The sequence below is a fragment of the Symphalangus syndactylus genome, chromosome 1, assembly GCF_028878055.3.
Source record: "Symphalangus syndactylus isolate Jambi chromosome 1, NHGRI_mSymSyn1-v2.1_pri, whole genome shotgun sequence".
NCBI lineage: Eukaryota > Metazoa > Chordata > Mammalia > Primates > Hylobatidae > Symphalangus > Symphalangus syndactylus.
The window spans coordinates 128,607,093-128,630,070 of NC_072423.2; the positions used below are offsets into that span (position 1 = coordinate 128,607,093).

Sequence of the window (22,978 nt, forward strand, 5' to 3'; positions counted from 1 at the left end):
TTAAAAGTGAGTGGTCACATAAATTTAAAAATATCCACTTAGATGATTGTATATATTATGTGCAATTATGAAGCTTTTATAGCAACAGGGACATTACCAAATATTAAATTTTGTAATAGAAAAATAAGTAACAAAACAGAATCTATTATTGTCAGTAGAGTAAGAGCCCTGCAAACTTCACACATATTCTTAAACAAGGGCCAAAATATAACACTGTAGAAACTGTGGAATGGTGGGCCCATGGGTAAATTTAGTTGTTTCAAATAACTTTCAGATTTAATTATATTAATATTTCCCTATTCATATTTGTGTAGTAACATAAACATCTCAAAAACTTAAAAAAAAATGCTAGGTCTATAAAATCCCTTCAACTTAAGACCCAGATGAAAAAAAAAACTGCTGGAGGAATTAATGATGCAGTGTGTGTGTGTGTGTGTGTGTGTGTGTGTGTGTGTGTGTGTCACTCTCAATCTGTTGCCCAGGCTGGAGCGCAGTGGCATGATCTCAGCTCGCTGCAACCTCTGCCTCCTGGGTTCAAGCAATTCTCCTGCCTCAGCCTCCCGAGTAGCTGGGACTAGAGGCGCGTGCCACCATACCTGGCTAATATTTTTGCATTTTTGGTAGAGATGGGGTTTCACCATGTTGGCCGGGATGGTCTCAAACTCCTGACCTCAGGTGATCCGTCTGCCTCGGCCTCCCAAAGTGCTGGGATTATAGGTGTGAGCCACCACACCCAGGCTGCAATGAATATTTTAATTTAGGTATATTAACATTCCCACCACATCATTAATTCCTCCAGCAGCTTCTAGGAGACAGTTAGCTATGGTGGGGATGTTGGCAAAGCCCAATGGAACCACTAACATTTTTGTGGCTAACAGATCTTCCATACTTCACCACTAGCAAAAAGCCTACTTTATGAACTGACCAAGAAGATTGCAAACCCTGTACTTTCTCTCCCAACTCTGGGACTTTGCAGAGACTGTTCTCTTCTCCAGGATGCCCTTCTACCTTTTCCTCCTGCCTTGCCCCTTCCCGTGCATTAGGTCTCAGCCTGGAGCTTCGTTGGAACTCCTGACCTCAAATGATCTGCCTGCCTCGGCCTCCCAAAGTGTTGGGATTACAGGCGTAAGCCACTGCACCTGGCCAAGTTGGGGTGTTTCGATGGCCACTGGAAAAACAGTTGTGTAGTTATCACTGCCTATGCATGTGGCAAGGTCAGACACACCAGCATCAGAACGTGTGGCATAGGTGCCAGCAGGAGGAAGAAAATCTCAGAGACAAGAGTAGAGCACCTTGACCCCTAGGGTGTGGGACTGATGGTGGGGACAATGACTTAGGGGTCACTTAGCATCATTCCCAAAGTGCGAGTCAAAAGCCAGTGCACAAGCCCAGCACTGATGGCTTTTAGTTTTTGTATGGATTCTTCTGAGAAATGCTGCATGGCTCACACTCTTGATAGCACAGAGGACAATAGCTTGTGTAGAAATATTCTAAAAATAAAAAGATTTAGAAGAGGAAGGCTCTGACTGTAAAAAAAGTTTTAGGGATATCTTAACCAATTTATTTTTCTTCACCTGTTTTCCTTTTTATATATTCACAAAAATATATAAAATCTATATTTAATTAAATCTAAAAGAGTTCTTTCAATAAGCATAAGACAAAAATCCTAAATGATAAGAGAGATTTGTGTTACCACATAATTAATATTTTTCTTTGTTTCTTAGGGAGTGCCTGAAACAATGGTGCCTTCGATGTGATGAAATACCATCCTTGTTTAGGGTCTTGATTTTCAGCGACAGGGAAGCCGGCTCTGCCTCATTCGCAGCTGTATCCCCTGCGGCTGACACAGAGCTGGGACAGAGCAGCCATTCAGTAAACATCTGATGAAGTGACTTAAGGTAGTGCCTCTGCCAGGCAAAGGGCCACACCAAATGGCTAACACTCGAGTGAGGAATGGTATCACAAACTGAGCTTGCCACTTCTGGCATTTGATTCTTTTAGCCTTTAATCCAATATAGTAATGCCACTATTCAGTGTTTCCTGGTGTTGCTTTAAATTAGAAACCCTGCCCTGAGAGCTTGATGAGCTGACAGACACTTCTGTCATCCCTCTGCTTGTCTCTGTTTGCTTCTGTTGTTTTGATTGTGAGTCTGCCGAAACATGTCAACTCAACTAAAGAAAAAAGAAAGGTGCTATCACAACAGGCTAACAGCTGCTACGGAAACTGCATCTCTATTGCAAACTGTGGGGGTTTGGGGGTGGGCTGCTCCAGGACAGGCATCCTAGCCTCTCTTTGCTGGGGTACCCACCCGTGCCTTCTCCCAGCTTCTTGGCCCACAGGCTTGAAGATATGTGCCCCAGGCCCCATGGCCTGTTCTAGGCCTGGCAGAAGGGCTCTTTCCACTGCTGGGCCCACACCCCAGCCCCTCCCTCAGCAGGTGTCTGACACAGCATTATTTCCTCTTCTGGAGAAGACCCAAGTCTCTCAAGCACTTCATCCATGCTGACTCTTTGGAAAGGAGTGCCATTACCAAAGGCTCTGTCAAAGAAAATATGCATGTGTTCATTTGAAAAAAGATTGAGTATTTCCTGTGTTCCAGGCACCACCTTAGGAACTGGACACCCCGTGGTGACCAGAACAGAAAGGTGGCTGCCCCTCTGCAGCTCAGGTCTTGGTAGAGAAGATCTACCATAAACAGGTAATTAAGTGAACAAAGGGATTCTGGCTGGCAAAGTGCTGTAATGAAATCAGAACCGGGAAACAGGATAGAGTGATGGTAGCAGGGTGGTGCAGGGGACTACTTTAGCTGAGGGGCTGAAGAAGGCCCTCCTGAGGCAGAAGAGGGGGCAGTCCAGAGGGGAAGCAGAGCACCCTAGACCTGGGTTTGTTTTTGTTTCCTTGCTACAAAATATGCAAAATAAGAGTACCTAAATGATAGGGCTATTGTGAGGATTAAATGAGGTGATTAACATCAAATTCGTACAATAAGACTTGGTAGTTAGCCACTGTCCCAAGGAGGTGACATCTGAGCTAAGGCTTTTTAAAAGAACAGGACATCCAGCAAAGCTCAACTTGAACTATTAACTATTAACTTCAGAAAAGACATTTGGAAAAGGGACTTTTGTGAAAACAAAAGCATACAAATTGAGACAAGCTATGCCAAACATGATTTCTTTTCTTTCTTTGTCTTCTGCCTCCAGTGTAGCTACAAAATGCTGAGAATCAGGGTCCCACCAAACCGACTTTAATATCCAATGAAGGGACTGCTCTGTCCTGGACTCTCCACAAATGTTGAGGTCATGAAGAACAAGAAAGACTGAAATTTCCAGATTGAAGGAAATTAGAGATGTGACAACTGAATACACCTTATGATCTGGGATGGGATCCTAGACCCAAGGACATTAGTGGGTCAATGGCAAAATCTGAGTAAGGCTTGTAGATAAGTTAATAGCATTTGTGTCATTAATTTCTTGACTTAAGTAACTGTACTGCAGTTATGTAAGAAAGGGTCTTTCTTCTTACAAAATGCATGCTGAAGTACTCATGGACAAAACAGCATGATGTCTGCAACTCACTCTCAAATGGTTCTGAGAAAAAAATAATAGCATGCATACAAATGGAAAACGATCAAACAAATGTAAAATGGTAACAAATGGAGAACCTGGGGGAAGGGGATATGGGGAGTTCTTTGTCCTGTTCTTCAAAAGTTTTTGTAAACCTGGGATTATTTATAAATAAAAAGTTACGGCCCGGGCGCAGTGGCTCATGCCTGTAATCCCAGCACTTTGGGAGGCCCAGGCGGGCGTATCATGAGGGCAAGAGATGGAGACCATCCTGGCCAACATGGAGAAACCCTGACTCTACTAAAAATACAAAAAATTAGCTGGGCATGGTGGCGCGTGCCTGTAGTCCCAGCTACTTGGGAGGTGAGGCAAGAGAATTGCTTGAACCCGGGAGGTGGAAGTTGCAGTGAGCCGAGATTGCACCACTGCACTCCAGCCTGGTGATAGAGCGAGACTCTTGTCTCAAAAAAAAGAAAAAAGTTACAAAAATATATAAGAGACTTAAATCATCTGATACTTCTACAAACACTAAAAAGACAGCAACCAATTCACAAGTAGTAGATTAAGCAATGCTAATTTGAACACTTTACTACATATGTTTTTGGGCTGCAGTAGCTCATCTTTAAAGATTCTACTAGGATGCAGTAAGATTTATTTGGCATTCTGATGGTTTGGGGGAATCTGGATACTTTATTCATCATCTGTGGAAGGCTAGAAGCAGTGCTTCTTTGGAACGTCCTTTCCATCTTTTGCCCCCACCCTGCCATCTGAGAACAACTCTCTGATGTTTTCTTCTGTCTTTATTGTTCCGTTTTTCTCAGCAGAAATTCAAGGACTGCTTCTCTCATTAAATAAGCTATCAAGGGAAAAGATGTACTCAAAGTGGATGAGAAGTCATTGCCATTCCGAGAGGCAGACAGTGTGGCCATCGCCTCTCCGAAAGTTAATTCCTAGAAATGAGCAAAGCACCTCTAAAAGGAGAAAATATTAAACGTCTAGAGTCTACAATGTTGAAGATTTTTAGAATCTGATTGTAGTGGAAAATATTTAATTGGTTGTATTCATTTCTTGTGGCTACTGTAGCAAGCTCACAGATTTGGTGGCTTAGAACGACAGAAATCTATTCTCTCACAGTTCTCAAGACCAGAAGTCTGAAATCGCTATCACTGGGCTGAAGTCAACGCATCAGCAGGACAGTGCTCCCTTCGGAGACTCTAGGAGAGACTTCCTTGCCGCGTCGCCACTCTCTGCCTGGCCTTCACATCACCATCACCTTCTCTATGTGTCTCTTACAAGGGCACTTGTCATTGGATTTAGGGTCCACCCATATAATCCAGGGTGATCCCCTTATTTCAAGATCCTTAACTTAATTACATGTAAGAAGACTGTTTTTCCAAGTAAGGGAACATTCTCAGGTTCTGAGGAAGTAAGATACATATTTTGAGGGGCCATCACTCAACCCACTACATCTGGAAAATAATCTTTTATCCTTAAACTACAGTAAGGCAACTATAAGTTACAGTAGTGATCACATCCATCAATTCAGGATATACATCATCACAAACCTAGTAGACTTCCCGTCAGCATGCAGACCCCCATCAGGCCCAGGGGATGCATGTTATGCTACAGAGTTCTTTCCTCTGCTCAACATGGTAGCCAGAAAACAAGACGCACTGCTTGATAACGGGGACACTGAGCAACCCTTGAAAAACCAATGTCACATTATGAACACAAGGGTCTGTGTTGCCTCTTTCACCTTTCCCAGGTGAAAACAGTATGTGTCACAAAGGCCCCCACTCCAGAAATCAAATATCTGATCTGCAGGAAACTTTTTCTGTGGTTGTGGCCTTAGGGCTTTCCAAGGAGTTACAAAAGATGTGGTCGAGTTATTTGTGTTACTGTGATATTTCTTGTAACTCTCTTGTAAAAGGCTGCAGAAATAATTTTGCTTCCTATTAACTTTTATTTTCTGTTCAGTAAACATTTTTTTCCCTTCCCTTGTTTCAAATGAGAGTTGAAAAATACAACACAACTCTTTCAGTGGACAGGAAAAAGTAACATCAAAAATCTTGTGAGATCTGTAAGGCATCTGCCTGGCATGGCAGATCCAGGGGCATGCCTGGGCAAGAAAACAAATAAGCCAGGTTTGCAAGCGGAAGGAAGGTGCAGTCAGATTTGTATGTCCCCAAAGTACATCAGCTTAAAGCCTTGGCAGACACCAGATAGATGGGAGGCAATTCTACAATTCAAATGGCTCCTATGGAAGACCAGCAGGGACTCCCTTGGTGCCCTGTTCAGATTCCCAGGTTCCCTTTCGCCAGGTCTGTGCATCCATCCCCCAGCTACTGCGGGTGCTGCTGCTAACTCGTTATGCCTGCACCCTTCTGCTAGTGATTTCTCTTGGATAACTAGAGCTGTCTGATTCAGAGATCCCTGGGAGTTTATGTACCCTCCTTTCTGGTCTGTAGGCAACGAAAGGTGTACAAAAGCCCAGCTCCCTTGCCTCAAAACAGGGCAATCTTTGTGGTGCAGTTCACTCTCCAGTGTTCCCCATAGAATCAGGCTGAGGCTGGGCTTCTGAAACTCGTCTTTGTCCTGCTCTTTCTACCCTTGCTTACTTTCCTCACTCAATAAACCGGTTGCACAAGAATCCCCATATCTACTAGTTCTGCTTTTAGGGAAGCTGACTTGAACGCACCCTGTAACGAACCTTGGGAAACACTTAAGAAAAACGCTAGTCAAGCAGGTCTTCTTGTTCCCTACTTAGACTCCGCTGGTTCCTAATATGCTAAAGAAATTGGAGTGGGATATGAGAGCAGTGGAACTCTGACCACTGTCTCAACACTAAGTAGAGTCCTTCTCCATGACAGCAGACATGGAAGACTCCAAAAGCCCGCTGGGAGAAGATCACAAGTTGATGTTTGAGAAGCTGAGTTTCAGAACACATGAAAAAATGTTCAAAAGCATGCAACATTTGGTGCAGGCCCTCTACTTCCAGGAGTTGCTCCTTCTCATATGCTTGTACATACACAAGACTATGATCTGTACAAGAGTAACCATTACAGCACAGCTAGATAACAAAAGGGAGAAATACCCTAAATGGCTGTCAGTAGGGGACTAGTTAAATAAATATAGTAAATCCATTCTCTGGAATACAATGCAGCTATAAAAAAGGAGGAGAATGAGGACACTTTCTGAATGGATATGGAATTACCTCCAAGTCAGAAAGTTAGGTAATAAAAGTACAGAGCAGTGGGCGTAGGTATACTCTTATCTGGCACAGGAGGAGAGGTACACACAGAAGTGTGAAATAACTCCTAAAGGTTACACAAGAAACTGGTATCACCAGTAGCCTCCTGTATATTTCCAGAGAGGAAAATTGGGGACTTTTGGTACATTCTGAATCTTGATGGTGTAAACGTTATCTATTCAAAAAAGTAAATACAACTTAACAATGTACAACCATAGTTACTGTTTGCATCAGGATTTTGCTTTGGACTTGCTCCAAGAAAACACCATGGAGAAGAGGCTGACAGCTTGGAGATGGAGTCAGTTTGTATAACTTACAAGATATTTATTTGTTTATTTAATTTTTCGAGAAATGGGTTCTTGCTCTGTCACCCAGGCTGAAGTGCAGTGGCATAGATCATAGGTCACTGCAGCCTTGAACTCCTGGGCTCAAGCAATCTTCATGCCTCAGCCTCTTGAGTAGATAGGCCCACAGGCGCGCCACCATCATACTTGGCTCAGACAAGATATTTAAACTCCCTGCCTCAGTTTCCTCATCTGTAAAGTAGGAATACTAACATCTCATAGGGATATTGTAATGATGAATGAGCTCTTGCATGTAAAACAGGCCACAGGATGCCAAGAGCAATAACTTAACACATGGATTTACTCCACAGGAATCTAATGATATGTGACCACAGCCCAGGGATAAACATGGCCACTGCGCCTGCTGCCCCCTGCACTGCTATTGCTCCATCTTCCCTTGCTGAGGAGCAGCCATCAGAGCTCCAGCTTTGATGCAGGATAAAAAGGCTTTTGTGAGTACATTAGTTATCTACTGCTGCACAACCAATTACCACAAACTTGGCACCTTAACACAACATTCATTTATCATCTCACAGTTTCCACAGAGCAGGAGTCTGGGCAGAAGTCCACTGTTCAGGGTCTCACAAGACTGCAATAAGAGGTTGGTCAGGCTTGGGGTCCTCTTCTGAGCTCACACGGCTGTTAGTGGCTTTCAGTTTCTTGTAACCATAGGTCTGAAGGCCCGTTTTCTTGCTGGCTGTCAGCTGAGGGCTGCTCTGGCTTCTAGGCATGACCCTTGGATGCTTGTGACGTGGCCCCTCACAGGCCCTCTCTCAACAATGCAGTTTACTTCTTCGGAGCCAGCAGGAGACTCTCTCCCTTTGGGAAGGACCCAGTACTTCTTTTAAGGCTTTTACCTGATGAGGGCAGGCCCACCTGGGGAAAATCTTTTAACTCAGAATCAACTCCTTTGGGACTCTAATTGCATCTGCAACATCCTTTCACCTTGGCATATGACATCCTGCCACCTGTGCCATATTCCATTTGTTAGAAGCAAGTCAGAGATTCCACTCACACTCAAGAGGATGGACTTACACAGGATGTGACTGACTGGGAATCACCCTCAGGTGTGCGTACTATGGTGGGCTAGTGTGGGAGACTGCTTTCCATACATGGAGACACAGCACACCACGGTGGAAAAAGAAGACTTGCTGGACCTGGGTTCAAATGCTGGCTCCACAACTTAACAGATGTATTCAACTTTGGACAGCTATGTATTTAACTTTTAACCTCTCAGCTTCTGTTCAATCAAAAGGACGAAAAACTGAATACTCCACAGAGTCATTAGAAGAGTTAAACAGGCTGGGCGCAGTGGCTCACACCTGTAATCCCAGCACTTTGGGAGGCCAAGGAGGGGGGATTACTTGAGGTCAGGAGTTTGAGCCCAGCCTGGCCAACAAGGTGAAACCCTGTATCTACAAAATTACAAAAATTAGCAGGGCATGGTGGCGTGCAACTGTAATCCCAGCTACTCAGGAGGCTGAAGCAAGATAATTGCTTGAACCTGGGAGGTGGAGGTTGCAGTGGGCCGAGATCGAGCCACTGCACTCCAGTCTAGGCAACAGAGTGAGACTCTGTCTCCAAAAAAAAAAAAACAAAAAAAAAAAAAAAAAAGAAAAAGAGAGAAAAAAAGAAAAGGTTAAACAAAGGGAAATTGCATGTAAAATCAGCAGACATAATAGAGCAGGAATTGAAACTTTAGATCCCCTCTCTCTTCCCAGTCCTTCCTAGAGGAACTTAGAACTTAAAAATGAAGATAATAATAATGTTGGGTAATGTGAAAATGCTTCCTAAAATATGGCATATACTTAGTCCGTTCAATACCCCAGTGAGGAGTTTTCCCCACTCCAGCTGAATTTATCTCTGGCAAAGGATGAAGTCATCACTAGCACCTGCTGTTACGTCTCATAGCACCTCCTTCTAGATCTGCCACAGCCTGCCCATCAAGGAAGAGCCAAATGAACAAATTATACAGTATGACCAAATAATGGACTGAATGCAGTGATCACAACACCATTTTCAAACAGTGTTTAATGGCACAGGAAAATATACACAACATAATGATCATGAAAAAAAGACTCCAAATTGTCCTTTTAAGAGCTCAAGTGGCGGACCTGGACCACCTGGCCCCAAATCCACCTTCAGTATTTATGACTCTGTGCCTCAGTTTCCTCAGTGAGTTGGGGATAATGATACGACCCACCTCATAATATTGTTGTGAGGATTAAACAAGGTAACACATATAAAAAACACCTGGCCCGGCCGGCACCATGGCTCATGCCTGTAATCCCAGCACTTTGGGAGGCCGAGGAGAGCTGATTGCTTGAGCCTAGGAGTTCAAGACTAGCCTTAGCAACACGGCAAAACCCTGTCTCTACAAAAAATTAGACAGGCGTGGTGGCCTGCACCTGTAGCCCCAATTGTTAATACTTGGGAGGCTGAGCCGGGAAGATCTCTTGAGCCCAGGAAGTCAAAGCTGCAGTGAGCAGAGATAGCACCACTGCACTCCAGCCTGGGTGGCAAAGTGAGACCTGTCTCAAAAAAAACAAAAAAAAAACAAAAAGAACAACAAAAAGCAAAACAAAACAAAACAAAAACCATCTAGCCCAGTGGCTGTCACCTAAGGCGGTCAAAGTGCTATTATTTAGTTAAGTACCACTCTCATAACTTAAGAGGAAACGTTTAAAGAGTAGATTTTTTCACAAACAATGTTGAGAGCTGACGCTGGCTTCCCAGGGAATAAGGAAATCTGAAGAGGAAGAAGAGACTGAAAGTATTCAGAAGTCACAATACAGCAATTCTCTCTGTTTTCCAGAAGGCTCCACTTCACTCTGTACCCAAAAGCATTTAATTAACTTCTCCTTTTCCCCTTCCCATTTATTTCAGAAGGATCTTCATTTTTCTCTTTAAAAAAATGAGTGGCCGGGCGTAGTGGCTCACGCCTGTAATCCCAACACTTTGGGAGGCCAAAGTGGGCAAAACACAAGGTCAGGAGTTCGATACCAGCCTGGCCACATAGTAAAACCTGTCTCTAGTAAAAATACAAAAGTTAGCCCGGCACAGTGGCGGGAGCCTGTAATCCCAGCTACTTGGGACGCTGAGGCAGGAGAATTAATTGCTTGAACCCAGGAGGCGAAGGTTACAGTGAGCCGAGATCATGCCACTGCACTCCAGCCTGGGCGACAAAGCGAGACTCTGTCTCGAAAAATAAAATAAATAAAATAAATGAGCATGACACGCCTTTTTTCTGAAACTTCAGGGCAACCCTTTGGGAGTAGTAAGTGGAAACTGCAGGTTACCGCCTCTCTGGTTATCAATCGGTCTTTCTAACTACCTAAAGTAAACTGGCCGGGCGCGGTGGCTCGTGCCTGTAATCCCAGCACTTTGGGAGGTCAAGGCGGGTGGATCGCTTGAGGTCAGGAGTTCGAGATCACCTTGGCCAACATGGAGAAACCCCGTCTCTACTAAAAATATAAAAATTAGCTGGGCGTGGTGGCGCGCACCTGTAGGCCCAGCTACGTGGGAGGCTGAGGCAGGAGAATCATTTTAACCCGGGAGGAGGAGGCTGCAGTGAGCTAAGATTGCACCACTGCACTCCAGTCTGGGCCACAGACTGAAGACTTTTTAGACTCCGTCTCAGAAAAACCAAAACCAAACAAACAAATAAACAAACAAAACCGTTGCTTAAAGTAAACTAACGAGAGCAGGCTCAGCAGAGGGAGGAGAGTGACTGCCCCAGGAAAAGGAAGAGCCGCGTCACTGCCCTTGCTGATTTAAACACAAGCCAGGTGAGGCGCGTTTTCTGCAGGAGGCTGAGAAGGGCTCTGCTCGCGATTTCCGCCCAGGAGCGCGGGGTGGCTGGAGCAGTGACCGCGTCCCAGCCCCCTTTCCCCTCTGCAGCCCCCGGGCTGCTGCCAGCGCTGGGCTCGAAGCCAGGCCCCTGCCGATCCCAGGAGTCGCCGCGGACGCCGCGAGCCTTGCCAGGGAATGAGCAGCGAGCCCAGGAAACCACTGAGCCAAAGTAGTAACAAAGAAGGCCAGCGTGCGCGGGCGGCGGCCGAGCCAAGCTTCCAGGGCCGCACGCTGGGCCGGGCGCGAGGCAGATGGCAGAGGGGAGGAAACAGATGGCTGTCCAGTGGCGCTGCACAGGAAGCGCCAGGGCTGGCAGGAAGACAGAAGGGCGGCCTTCGATGCAACGGGAATTTAAATAAATACACCGGCCCACATAGGGAATCCCCTAGGATTCCAGGGTCTTGGCGTGCTGGCGGGGGCGGGGGTCTCTAGGGCCCCTGCAGTGCCAGAAAACCTATGGGGCTCACACCGACCCCGAACCCCTCCTCTATCCGCTTATGCCCTGGCTGCCTGCAGCCTGGAGGACTTTGGGCTGGTGTTTCCATCCCTATCGCCTCACTCCGGCCAGTGATTCCCAGTCGGGCTGTAAGTGGTTATTTGAGGTGTCCTGGATGGGAATTCTTGCCGGTGATTACAAAAGCCTTAAGCTCTGCAGCCTGAATAGATAAGGTCTTCCACAAGAGTGGAACTTCCATTCTTCAAATGTATGCAGATACTGTGGCCAATACTTAAATACAAGAGCATTTAAAAGCATTTTTGAATTTTCTAGTCTGTCACTGTTCCTTTTCTAAATCATCAGACACCAAAAATATCATTACAGCTTAAATACTATTACTATCACACTTGACTCTTTGAAACTCTTGGATGATAAAGGGGCACTCATTAATTTCTAGATGTTAAAAAGTCTAGAGAATTGTTTTATGCCAGCCACCTGAGAAGGGCAAGAGGCACTTCATTTCTCTCTCTGCAAAAGGTCAGTGCCATTTATCCTGAAGAAGTATTTACAGATTTGTACACCAGGATTCTCTACAAGGAGGTTCATCACAGCCTCCTTTGTATGCAGGTAGAACTGGAAGCTCCCTGAGCCACAGTGTACCATGGTACACACAACCACGGTGCCTCCATGACTGGCTACGACAGCACTGTTAGAAACTAAACTGCAGAGGAACAAAATGCACCACATATTAAACAAACAGCAAGAAAAGCATTTACAACCAGGCGTGGTGGGTCACGCCTGAAATCCCAGCACTTTGGGAGGCCGAGGCAGGCGGAACACGAAGTCAGGAGATTGAGACCATCCTGGCTAACACGGTGAAACCCTGTCTCTACTAAAATACAATAATTAGCTGGGCATGGTGGTGCGTTATCTGCAGTCCCAGCTACTCGGGAGGCTGAGGCAGGAAAATCGCTTGAACCCGGGAGGTGGAGGTTGCAGTGAGCCTGCGCCATTGCACTCCAGCCTGGGCAACAGAGCGAGACTCCATCTCAAAAAAAAAAAAAAAGAAAAGAAAAGAAAGAAAAGCATTTACAAAATATGTATAGAATCATCCTAGTTTTGTTTAAAGAAAAACACCACCAGCCGGGCACGGTGGCTCACGCCTGTAATCCTAGCACTTTGGGAGGCCAAGGCGGGTGGATCACCTGAGGTCAGGGGTTCAAAACCAGCCTGGCCAACATGGAGAAACCCCATCTCTACTAAAAATACAAAAATTAGCCAGGTGTGGTGGCACATGCCTGTAATCCCAGCTACTTGGGAGGCTAAGGCAGGAAAATTGCTTGATCCTGGGAGGCGGAGGTTGCAGTGAGCTGAAACCGCACCACTGCACTCCAACCTGGGCAACAGTGAGACTCTGTCTCAATTAAAAAAGAAAAAAAGGCCGGGCGCGGTGGCTCACGCTTGTAATCCCAGCACTTTGGGAGGCCGAGGCGGGCGGATCACGAGGTCAGGAGATCGAGACCACGGTGAAACCCCGTCTCTACTAAAAATACAAAAAATTAGCCGGGCGTGGTGGCGGGCGTCTGTAGTCCCAGCTACTCGGAGAGGCTGAGGCAGGAGAATGGCGTGAACCCGGGAGGCGGAGCTTGCAGTGAGCCGAGATCGCGCCACTGCACTCCAGCCTGGGCGACAGAGCAAGACTCCGTCTCAAAAAAAAAAAAAAAAAAAAAGAAAAAAAAAAACCACCACCAAAATTATGTGTATCTACTATAAAATACTTTAGTTTTACTTTTTAATCTTGGGGAAGAGGGAGTGGGTGAGTCTATTTTCTTCTTGTGCTCCCCAAAGTTTCCACAATGAACAAGTAAAGCCAATAACTTATTTTATTATATTTTATTTTTGCATTTGTTTGGTCACTTGTTAGGAATGGGCTGAGGTCAAATAATCTTGGCATAGAGGTTCTTTGCTGCTTTTTACTCTCCAACTTCCAAGAAGCAGGATATGGGTGTGCAGACTGCACTTGGGAACCAAACTAGACCCCTTCCTCACCCCCCGCCATACAGGTCTAAAGCAGAACATAAAGGGGTGGGCCCTTCTGGATGATGCTGGGCTATTCTGTGCTAACAGGTCTATTCACAGCTAGACCAGAGGCTGACATCCCCCATAGCTGAATTCCACTTGGCACCTAAGCTGTGAATTCCCAAAGTGAAGCCTGGAATTGCCCAGGCCTCTTAGAGGGTCTCTAGGACCCACTCTCCTGCCAAGAAACCTTAGTGTACTCCCCCTAGCACCCAGTCTGAGAAGGCTCCTTCAATCTTATTTCAGACAAAACATCCTTTTAGGATATAAAGTATTTTGCACTGTCAAGATTGCACTGTCAAAATTCCAGTTTGCATTACTATTCTGAAATGAATAAGATGTATATGTAATATAACCCTAATCCCTGTGACAACCAAAAAAAAAAAAGGTTCCATAAAATTCCAAAATAACCCCCTAGGGGGCGGTACAGCCCCTAGTTAAGAGTCACCTCATGAATGGTGAGTTGATATGATGCTTTGCTGATTTTTCTTAGACTGAGGACTATATATATTCACCAAGATTTGGCAGACCCTGGGGTCTGGTCCCTGCATACCTCCAGTCTCATCCCCAATACTCCCACCCTGTTCTCTCCCCTCCAGCCCTAGAGATACTCCTCCCTCCACTAAGAGCCAGGGTCCATGCTCTTTCTTTTCTTTTTTGGGGGGATGGGAGAACAGGGTCTCGTTCTGTCACCTAGGCTGTATGGAGTGCCGTGGCGATCACCACTCACTGCAGCCTAGACCTCCGAAGCGATCCTCCCATCTCAACCTCCCGAGTAGCTGGGACTACAGGCATGTGCTACCACACCCATCTAATTTTTGTATTTTTTTTGTAGAGACCAGGTTTCACCATGTTGCCCAGGATGGTCTCAAACTCCTGGGCTCAAGCCATCCGCCTGCCTCGGCCTCCCAAAGTGCTGGGATTACAGGCATGAGCCACTGCGCCGGCCAATGCTCTTTTTTCTGCTTGTGATGCAATTTCCTCATGCTCACATCAGATGTCCCTTCCTCAGAAACGCCCTTCCTAATCCCCAAAAGGTCACACCCCCTAGTATATGCTCTATACCACTGAGTACTTCTTCATAATTTCGAACCGGTTTGTAATTACATATTCATAATCATTTTGATTAATGCTTATTTTCTTATTTGAGTATAAAGAGGCAGGGGCTCATCTGTCTTCTTTCCACAGTTCCCTAGCACACAGTTGTGATCACCTACTAGTTAGATGATCACAGTAGGTGATCAACAAATATTTGCCAAATAAATAAATGAACCTCCCAGAAGACATTTAGATTTCCATCATTGCCGCTTGGGTAATACATTCTGATTCTCTGTCCATGTTATGGTTATGTAAATGTCACAGTCTGTTTTTCTGCACAGGCAAAAAGAGTCTATCTTGTTAATAGCTGTATTTCACATAGTGTAAGATTAACAGCATAGCAGATGCTCAGTGGATAAGATAGCACCCATTTCTAAATGTCTGGGGTGGGAAGATTAAGATAATTACCCCAATTCTGGCTCATTTCTTGCTACATCTTTTTCCTTCCTAACCCTAACATATCACTTGTCTCTAACTAAAACATATACTGAATAAAGGCACTAAAGGGGTAAATGAGCCACTCCCAATCTGAAAACTTACACTCATCTGTCAAGATGCAATTTAAATATCACCTTTGCCCTCTGATCCTCTTCCATAAGGTGGGCAACTATCAGAACTTTTACCTTCCTGAGCAGCCAATTTTGGTACTTGTTTATCCCCTCAGCTTGTCAGAGGCATCCTAACCAGAGTGACTCCATCTTGAATAAAGGCCGAGAGAAAGCCAAATCTGCTGGGTTACATTCCCAGGGGGCTGGGCACTCTTGGTCACAAGATGTTTGTGGTTGAGGGAATGAGTTAATAATTTTTTTTTTTTTTTTTGAGACAAGTCTCACTTTGTTGCCAGGCTGCAGTGCAATGCCGTGATCTCGGCTCACCGCAACCTCTGCCTCCCTGGTTCAAGTGATTCCCCCGCCCCAGCCTCCCGAGTAGCTGGGACTACAGGCATGTGCCATCACGCCTGGCTAATATTTTGTATTTTTAGTAGAGACGGGGTTTCACCATGTTAGCCAGGATGGTCTCGATCTCCTGACCTCGTGATCCGCCCACCTCGGCCTTCCAAAGTGCTGGGATTACAGGCGTGAGCCACCACACCCGGCCCGAGTTAATAATATTAACTAACTAACTAAAGACCCAGAACTTATGGAAATGTCCCAGTTCTTCAAGAAGAAAAAGTATTCTTGGTTTAAGAATAGGTTCTGCTTTTAAAATAATGGTACACTCATAAGTTCTTGCTAAAATCAATAATCACATAGGAAAGTAACAATATTAATAGCCTGTCACAAGCTGACCACAAGCTTTTGTAATAAAGTACACTATTTTTAATAACCTATATAAGCAAGCATTGTATTTGCAATGGGTGCGTTCCTCCTCTTGCTTTCTGAAGACTCTCTACTCTGTAATTGAGTAGTGTCTAGTAAACTACCTCGACTTCACTGTACTCTACAACTTGCCCTGAAGTTTTTTCTGCACGAGATCCAAGAACTGGCTCTTGGGGTCTGGGACAAGACCCTCTTCCCATGACAAGCTGAACCACAGATTACTTGGGGGCAAGAACTTTGTCACAGTTTGTCACAAATGGAGATGAATGTGGCAGTTATAAATGTCTGCTGAATGAACAAATAGATAGGAAGTGTTGGTAGGGCCACAAGCCCCATCCTGGGGTCTCCTTAATCCCACAGCAAGGATATCTAGACCCCTTCAGACCCCAGGGCATCCCGTTCAGCTCAGACCCTTCAGGCACTCAGGGGATGCCCTTCAGCCCAGCTTTTGTGACTCCTGCAGGGGACATTCCTTCTTCTAGGAGTGGATGTGGTGGGAACACCACAGGGATTTCCTGAAGTGTAGCTGTGGCCTCTCCACACCCAGTGGCTGCATGCAGAGCACCTTGCCCCCTCACACTCATCCACAGGTCTATTTACATAATTACATACCATCCAGTTACTTATTTAAAGTGTAAATCTCAGTGGTTTTTAATATATTCACAGAGTTGTGCAACTATCACCATCACCAATTTTTGTTGTTGTTGTTGTTGTTGTTTTTGAGACGGAGTCTCGCTGTGTCACCCAGGTTAGAGTACAGTCACGCAATCTCAGCTCACTGCAACCTCTGCCTCCCGGATTCAAGCAATTCTCCTGCCTCAGCTTCCCCAGTAGCTGGGATTACAGGCGCCTGCCACCACATCCAGCTAATTTTTGTATTTTTTAGTAGAGACAGGGCTTCACCATATTGGCCAGGCTGGTCTCGAACTCCTGACCTCAGGTGATCCACCCACCTCGGCCTCCCAAAGTGCTGGGATTACAGGCGTGACCCACCGCACCCGGCACCATCACCAATTTTTTGAACATTTTCATCACCCCCAAAAGAAACCCCATACCCATTATAGCAGTCACATCCCATTTCCTTTCGACCCCTGCTCCCTGACCTAGGCAACCACTGATCTATTTTTTGTGTCTACGCATTTGCCTATTCTGGACATTTCATATAAATGGAATCATATAATATGTGGTCTTTTGTGGTTGGCTTTTTTTCACAGCTTAGTGTTTTCATGGTTATCTATATGGTTACATGCATCAGTACTTCATTCTCCCTTTTTATGACTGAATAATATTCAATTGTATGAATGTACTACTTAGTTTTAGTTGCTGTTTATACATTCATCATTTGATGGGCAACTGTGTTGTTTTCATTTTCTGGTTATAATGAATAATGCTATTATGAACACATATGAACGTGTAAGTCTTCATATGGACATCTGTTTTCATTTTTCTTGGGTAGAGCTGGGAGTAGAATTGCTGGGTCACGTGGTAACTTTTGAGAAACTGCACAGTTTCCCAAAGTGGCTGTACCATTTTGCATTCTCATCAGCACTGTGTCAGAGTTTCAATTTCTTCACATCCTCCACATCTTCATCACTTGTTATTTTCTATTGTTGTCATCTCCGTGGGTGTGAAGTGTTATCTCACTGTGGCTTTTATATCCCTAGAACTATTAACAAGCAACAACTCTGCCAGAGTTATGAGTTTTGGAGATCAGGCCATTAGGCCTGGATGGGTTCTACCACTACTGCTAAGAGCTGTGTGACTTTAGCGTCTCTTTAACTCTTTAGCCCGTTTCCTTACCTATCAAACATGTTACTTCACTGGATTCTTAGAAACATTTAATGAGATTATACACACATGGTATATAGTATGTAACTACTAGAACATAATCAAGAACAATAATAGGGCTAAAAAATATAGCTATTTAAAAAAAGAGTCTCATGCAGGCACAGCGGCTCACGCCTGTAATCCCAGCACTTGGGGAGGCCGAGGTGGACAGATCCCTTGAACCCCCAAGTTCAAGACCAGTCTGGAAAACATAGCAAAACCCCGTCTGTATCAAAAAATACAAAATTTAGCTGGGCATCGTGGTGGATGCCTATAGTCCCAGCTACTCGGGAGGCTGAGGTGGTACAATCGCCGAGCCCAGGAAGTCAAGGCTGCAGTGAGCCATGATAACACCACTGCCCTCCAGCCTGGGCGACAGAGCAAGACCCACTCTCTCTCTCAAAAAAAAAAAAAAAAAAGAGAGAGTCATTTAGCCAGGCGCGGCAGCTCACACCTGTAATCCCAGCGCTTTGGGAGGCAGAGGTGGGGGCGGATCATGAGGTCAAGAGATCGAGACCCTCCTGGCCAACATGGTGAAATCCCATCTCTACTAAAAATACAAAAATTAGCTGGCTGTGGTGGCACGCGCCTGTAGTCCCAGCTACTCGTGAGGCTGAGACAGGAGATCTGATTGAACTCGGGAGATGGAGGTTGCAGTGAGCCGAGATCGCGCCACTGCACTCCAGCCTGGTGACAGAGCAAGATTCCCTCTCAAGAAAGAAAGAAAAAAGAAAGTGCTTTAAAGTCAAAAGTCAAAACCTGTGACTGTGTCTTTACTCTAAAAAGGAAGACCAAAGAAACTGAATTATCATGGCCAGAGGATTATAAAAATTACACATGTATAAATGACATGTCAAGTACACACATTCACTTAGAAACTCATTTTCTAGTAATGGTGGACCCAGAAGAAGCCAAGACAAGGGAAGTCATTCTCCAGCGGAACAGCCTTTGCAATGATTTCTTAAGATAACGTGTTGGCAGATCTATTGATCAGATCATAATGAAAACATTTCATGAGAAGCTGAGGACAAAAGGGTCAACCTGTTCAGTATGCAACAGAGAAATCGATGGTCAAAATGAGACCCACAGAAAGAGAGCCCAATGGGTGGCATTAATTTAGCTGCTTCTGCCCTTCCCCCATGTTAAAACTTTGCTAAACAAGCATTTTCCAGCAAAGAAGACAAATGAACCTCAAATGCCCAAGCAGAGTCTTAGAAAAGAGGAGAAGTGGGAAAATAGGGAGGAGTTAGATAAGAGGCCCAAGTAGATAGCCCTAACTAGGACTAATATGGCCATCCTGCAAGGGCAACTTTGCTCCCGGAGGGTCTGATCAAACAAGCCTGCAGCAGTGATGGGGAATCCTCCAGGGCAGGTGTAAGACTCCTCAGCATGGTTTTAAGAGGAGCACATAGAGAATAAGCAGCCAGATAAAGAAATTCTTCAAGTCTTTGTTTTCTTTTTTGGAAAAACAGACCCCACTCTTGCCACTTGCAAATTGGCCCAAGGACCACAGGCTAGAGGCTGGCTGAGGAGCTTAAAATGAGATGGAGATTTCTCATCTCCCAGTATCTTTATTCATCAAAATCATGGACCACATGAAGGCTTCTCATCTCCATTACCTTTTCTTTGTACCTCTTTTTTTTTTTTTTTGAGACAGGCCTCCCTCTGTCATGCAGACTAGTGCAGTGGCACAGTTCACTGACCTTCTGGGATCAATCAATCCTCTCACCTCAGCCTCCCAAGTAACTGGGACTAGAGGCCCATGCCAACCACACCAGGTTTTAACATTTTTTTTGTAGAGATGGGGTCTCGCTATGTTGCCCAGGTTTCATTTCCATTATGTTTGTGTACCAAACTCATAGACCAACAAGGAGACTTTTCATCCCACAATATCTTTGTCCAGCAAACTCATGGGCCAAGGTGGAGGCTTCTGATCCCATTCTCTGTCTACCAAACTCACCCCTTCCAATGCTCAGGTAGGGTATGTCTCACCCCAGCCCATCTTGTAAGTATGGTGAGATGGGCTGGTCTCTTCCATTTGGCTGATCAAATCTCTCAGCCTGGGCCAAAAAACGCCCTGCTCATATCCAACAATGCTCAGCACCAGATTTTTTTGTACGTTGCTGAAATGCCTCTATTCCTAAGTTTTGGTCTATCTAGACACCGTTCTTAGGGAGGCAGGAACTCAGCGCCCCTTCTCTTTAGGTTTGGCCCAAGCAAGACATGAGGGCCACCTTATGCACACTCAGTGTCTGGAATGGCAGTGCTATAGATGCACAGACGTCCTGTGCCCAACCCCCTGGGGCCAGTCCACCTTAGCAGGCCCCAGCTTCTGGGTCTGTGACCTTGTCCCAGCCCCACACTCCTTTCCCCACACCTCTTTTTGAAACTTACCGCTCCCCTCCCCACCATTCCTAGTGCAAACATTACAATGGTGGAGAGTCACCAACAGCCCAACCCAGTTTCAAAACACAGCATACAAACGGAAAAGGTGTTTCAGATTACAAACTTTCAAAGAAGAAAAAAACGGGAGGGGAGAAAAGAGAAGAGTGGGGAACAAGAGAATCAGCCAGGCAACGTCTGCCCTGGTAGAAGGCCCTTGTGCTGAGTTGGTCACAATCCAAGGGAGACACTCATCCTGCCTGGCTCCACGGGTGACTCCCATTCAACAGTCTGGCTCCCCCACATGAGTACCAGCCCCTGAGAACAGGCCTTTCCCAACTGACCATCTGCCCTCCAGAGCCCCCTGAGACCCGGGCCTTCCCTCGGAACTTGAGGGCGCAGGGGACCAGGACGGCCGTCTCAACGGTCCCAGTTCTTTTTCCCCCACTATGGAACGCAAGACCCTCTGACCTCCTCCTTCGAGCGAAACTGCATACAGAGCAGGGAAGCCCTGCCGCGCTGGGTTCGGAGGAAAGAGGAGGCCGTGGACGGGGAGGAGGTCGGGTTTCGCTGCCTCAGCGCCGCCGCCTGGGCGACTCTTCCACCCCCGACTCGGGTTCGAAGCGGCGCGGCCCAGAGAAGAGGAAGAAAGACGAAAAGGAACTTTGCCCGTAGTTTCAGTCAGTAGGCGGGTCAGGCTCCGCAGGGGGGTGGCCGGAGAAACTTGCGACCCTGGCGACCTGGGTCCGCGGGAGCAAGGGCCGGGGCGGCTCTGCGGGGGACTGAGCTCCAGTGCGGGGGCTGCGGCAGCAACTTTCCCGGAGGAAGCCTGCCGCGAACTTTAGCGACGCGGTCCCCCGCCCGCTGCGCGATGCTCCCCGGGCTCCGGCCGGGTCCAGCCACCCGGCGCGTCCGCTCCCGGACCCCTGCTTTCTCGGGACGCCCTGTAGGACCTCGGCCTCGCGCCCCGAGCTCACTTACCATCTGCGCCACTTTCAGCAGGGCCGCGTGGGTGCGGGGGTAGCTAGGGTCCAGCAGCCCCTCCAAGGGGCTCGCGCTGGGCTGGGCCGCGCCGGCCCCGGGTCCGAGCGCGCTGCCGCTGCTGCACGTGGTGCGGACGAGCCCTGCTCCGTGCGACATTGCGCGGCCCCAGCTCGCTGGCCGCCTCCCGGGGCAGCTGCCCAGGGGCCAGATAGGGAGGGCGGGCCGGGGGCGGGCGGGGGCGGGCACTGGCGAGGGCGGGGCGCCCGGGTCCGCTGCTGGAGACGCGGAGCCGCCTCTGGCGGGATCCAGCCGGGGACTGGTCGGCCGGCGCCTTCCAGAAAGGTAGCGGCAGTCCCGGCCCTCGTAGATGCGCGGAAGTTGGACTGGAGCTAGAGGAAACCGGATGCCTTGGGTCATGGCCTCTCCGAAGTGGGCAAGGCCCGGACCACAGCTGGTACTGAGCCTCCTGGGATTTTGTGTGGGTGCGGCTGCGGATGTGTGCTGAGAGCACTTTACTGAAGTTTAACTTACATACAATGTGATACCCAGACCTTACGTGTTCAGCTCCACTAATTTTTATGTATGTGTACACCTGTGTAACCGTCGCCCAGATCAACAAATAGAACGTGCCCATCACCCCAGAAAGTTCCGTGGTGGGCCTTCCTGACCAACCTTCCTTCTCTGTCCCCATCCTTAAGACCCCTCCCTATCCAGCCTCAGGCAACCACTACAGTGTATTCTGCTTTCTGTCACTGCAGGTTCATTTTGCCTGTTCTTGGACTTCATAAACTTGAAGTAATACAGAATATTATCCTTCAACATAACAAATTAGAAGATCCATCCTGTTGGGAATATAAGTAGTTCATATCAGTTCCTTCCTTTTTATTTCTGAGTAGTACTCCACTGTGCAAAGATATTGTATTTTTTAAAAGTTTACCTAGTTGATGGACACCTAGCTTGCTTCCTTCCTACCTGCTTGCCTGCCTCCTTCCCTCCCTCCGTCCTTTCCCCTCGTCCCTCATTTCTTTTCTGGATATAGTGACTATTCTGGTACACGTTTTTTTGGTGGATACAAACTCTCATTTCTCTGGGATAAATATCTGCAAGTGAACGTACCGGTTACAAGGGGAGCATATGTTTGCTTCCGTTAGAAGCTGTCAGCCTGGGCAACATGGCCAGACCCCATTTCTACAAAAAACAAAAAATAAAAATAAATTAGCTGGGCCGGGCGCGGTGGCTCACGCCTGTAATTCCAGCACTTTGGAAGGCCGAGGCTGGCGGATCACGAGGTCAGGAGATCGAGACCATTCTGGCTAACACGGTGAAACCCCATCTCTACTAAAAATACAAAAAATTAGCTAGGCGTGGTGGCGGGCACCTGCAGTCACAGCTACTCGGGATGCTGAGAATGGCGTGAACCCGGGAGGCGGAGCTTGCAGTGAGCAGAGCTTGCTCCACTGCATTCTAGCCTGGGCAACAGAGCAAGACTCTGTCTCAAAAAAATAAAAAAAATAAAAATAAAAATAAAGAAATTAGCTAGGTGCAGTGGCATATGCCTGTTCAGGAGGCTGAGGCAGGAGGAGACTTGGAGCCCGGGAGGTTGAGGCTGCAGTGAGCCATGACAGCGGCATTGCACTCCAGCCTGGGCCACAGAGCAAGACCTTGTCTCAATTAAAAAAAAAAAAAGAAAAGAAAAGAAAAGAAAAAGAAAAAGCTGTCAAACAGCTATCCAAGTGACATTCTATTCTGTATCCCTTTTGGGTTGTTTTACAAATGAAGAGGCCAGGCGTGGTGGCTCACGCCTATAATCCCAGCACTTTGGGAAGTCAAGGCATGAAGATCC

At 46.6% G+C, this 22,978-nt stretch overlaps 1 protein-coding gene across 4 annotated transcripts in view; it reads right to left on the reverse strand.

The window, feature by feature from the left end:
• CMTM7 (CKLF like MARVEL transmembrane domain containing 7) overlaps window positions 1-21,541 on the reverse strand; it is a 64,411-nt gene extending 42,870 nt beyond the window's left edge. Inside the window, exon 1 of one of the 4 annotated variants that reach the window (XM_055284726.2) lies at window positions 21,133-21,540. In XM_055284726.2, coding sequence (XP_055140701.1) covers window positions 21,133-21,291 — 159 coding nt within the window. In that variant the 5' untranslated portion in view covers window positions 21,292-21,540. Of the gene's footprint in view, window positions 1-21,132 lie in introns of all 4 variants that reach the window. The other 3 variants (XM_055284723.2, XM_055284725.2, XM_055284724.2) reach the window with 3 other exon arrangements.
• Window positions 21,542-22,978: the final 1,437 nt, after the last annotated feature.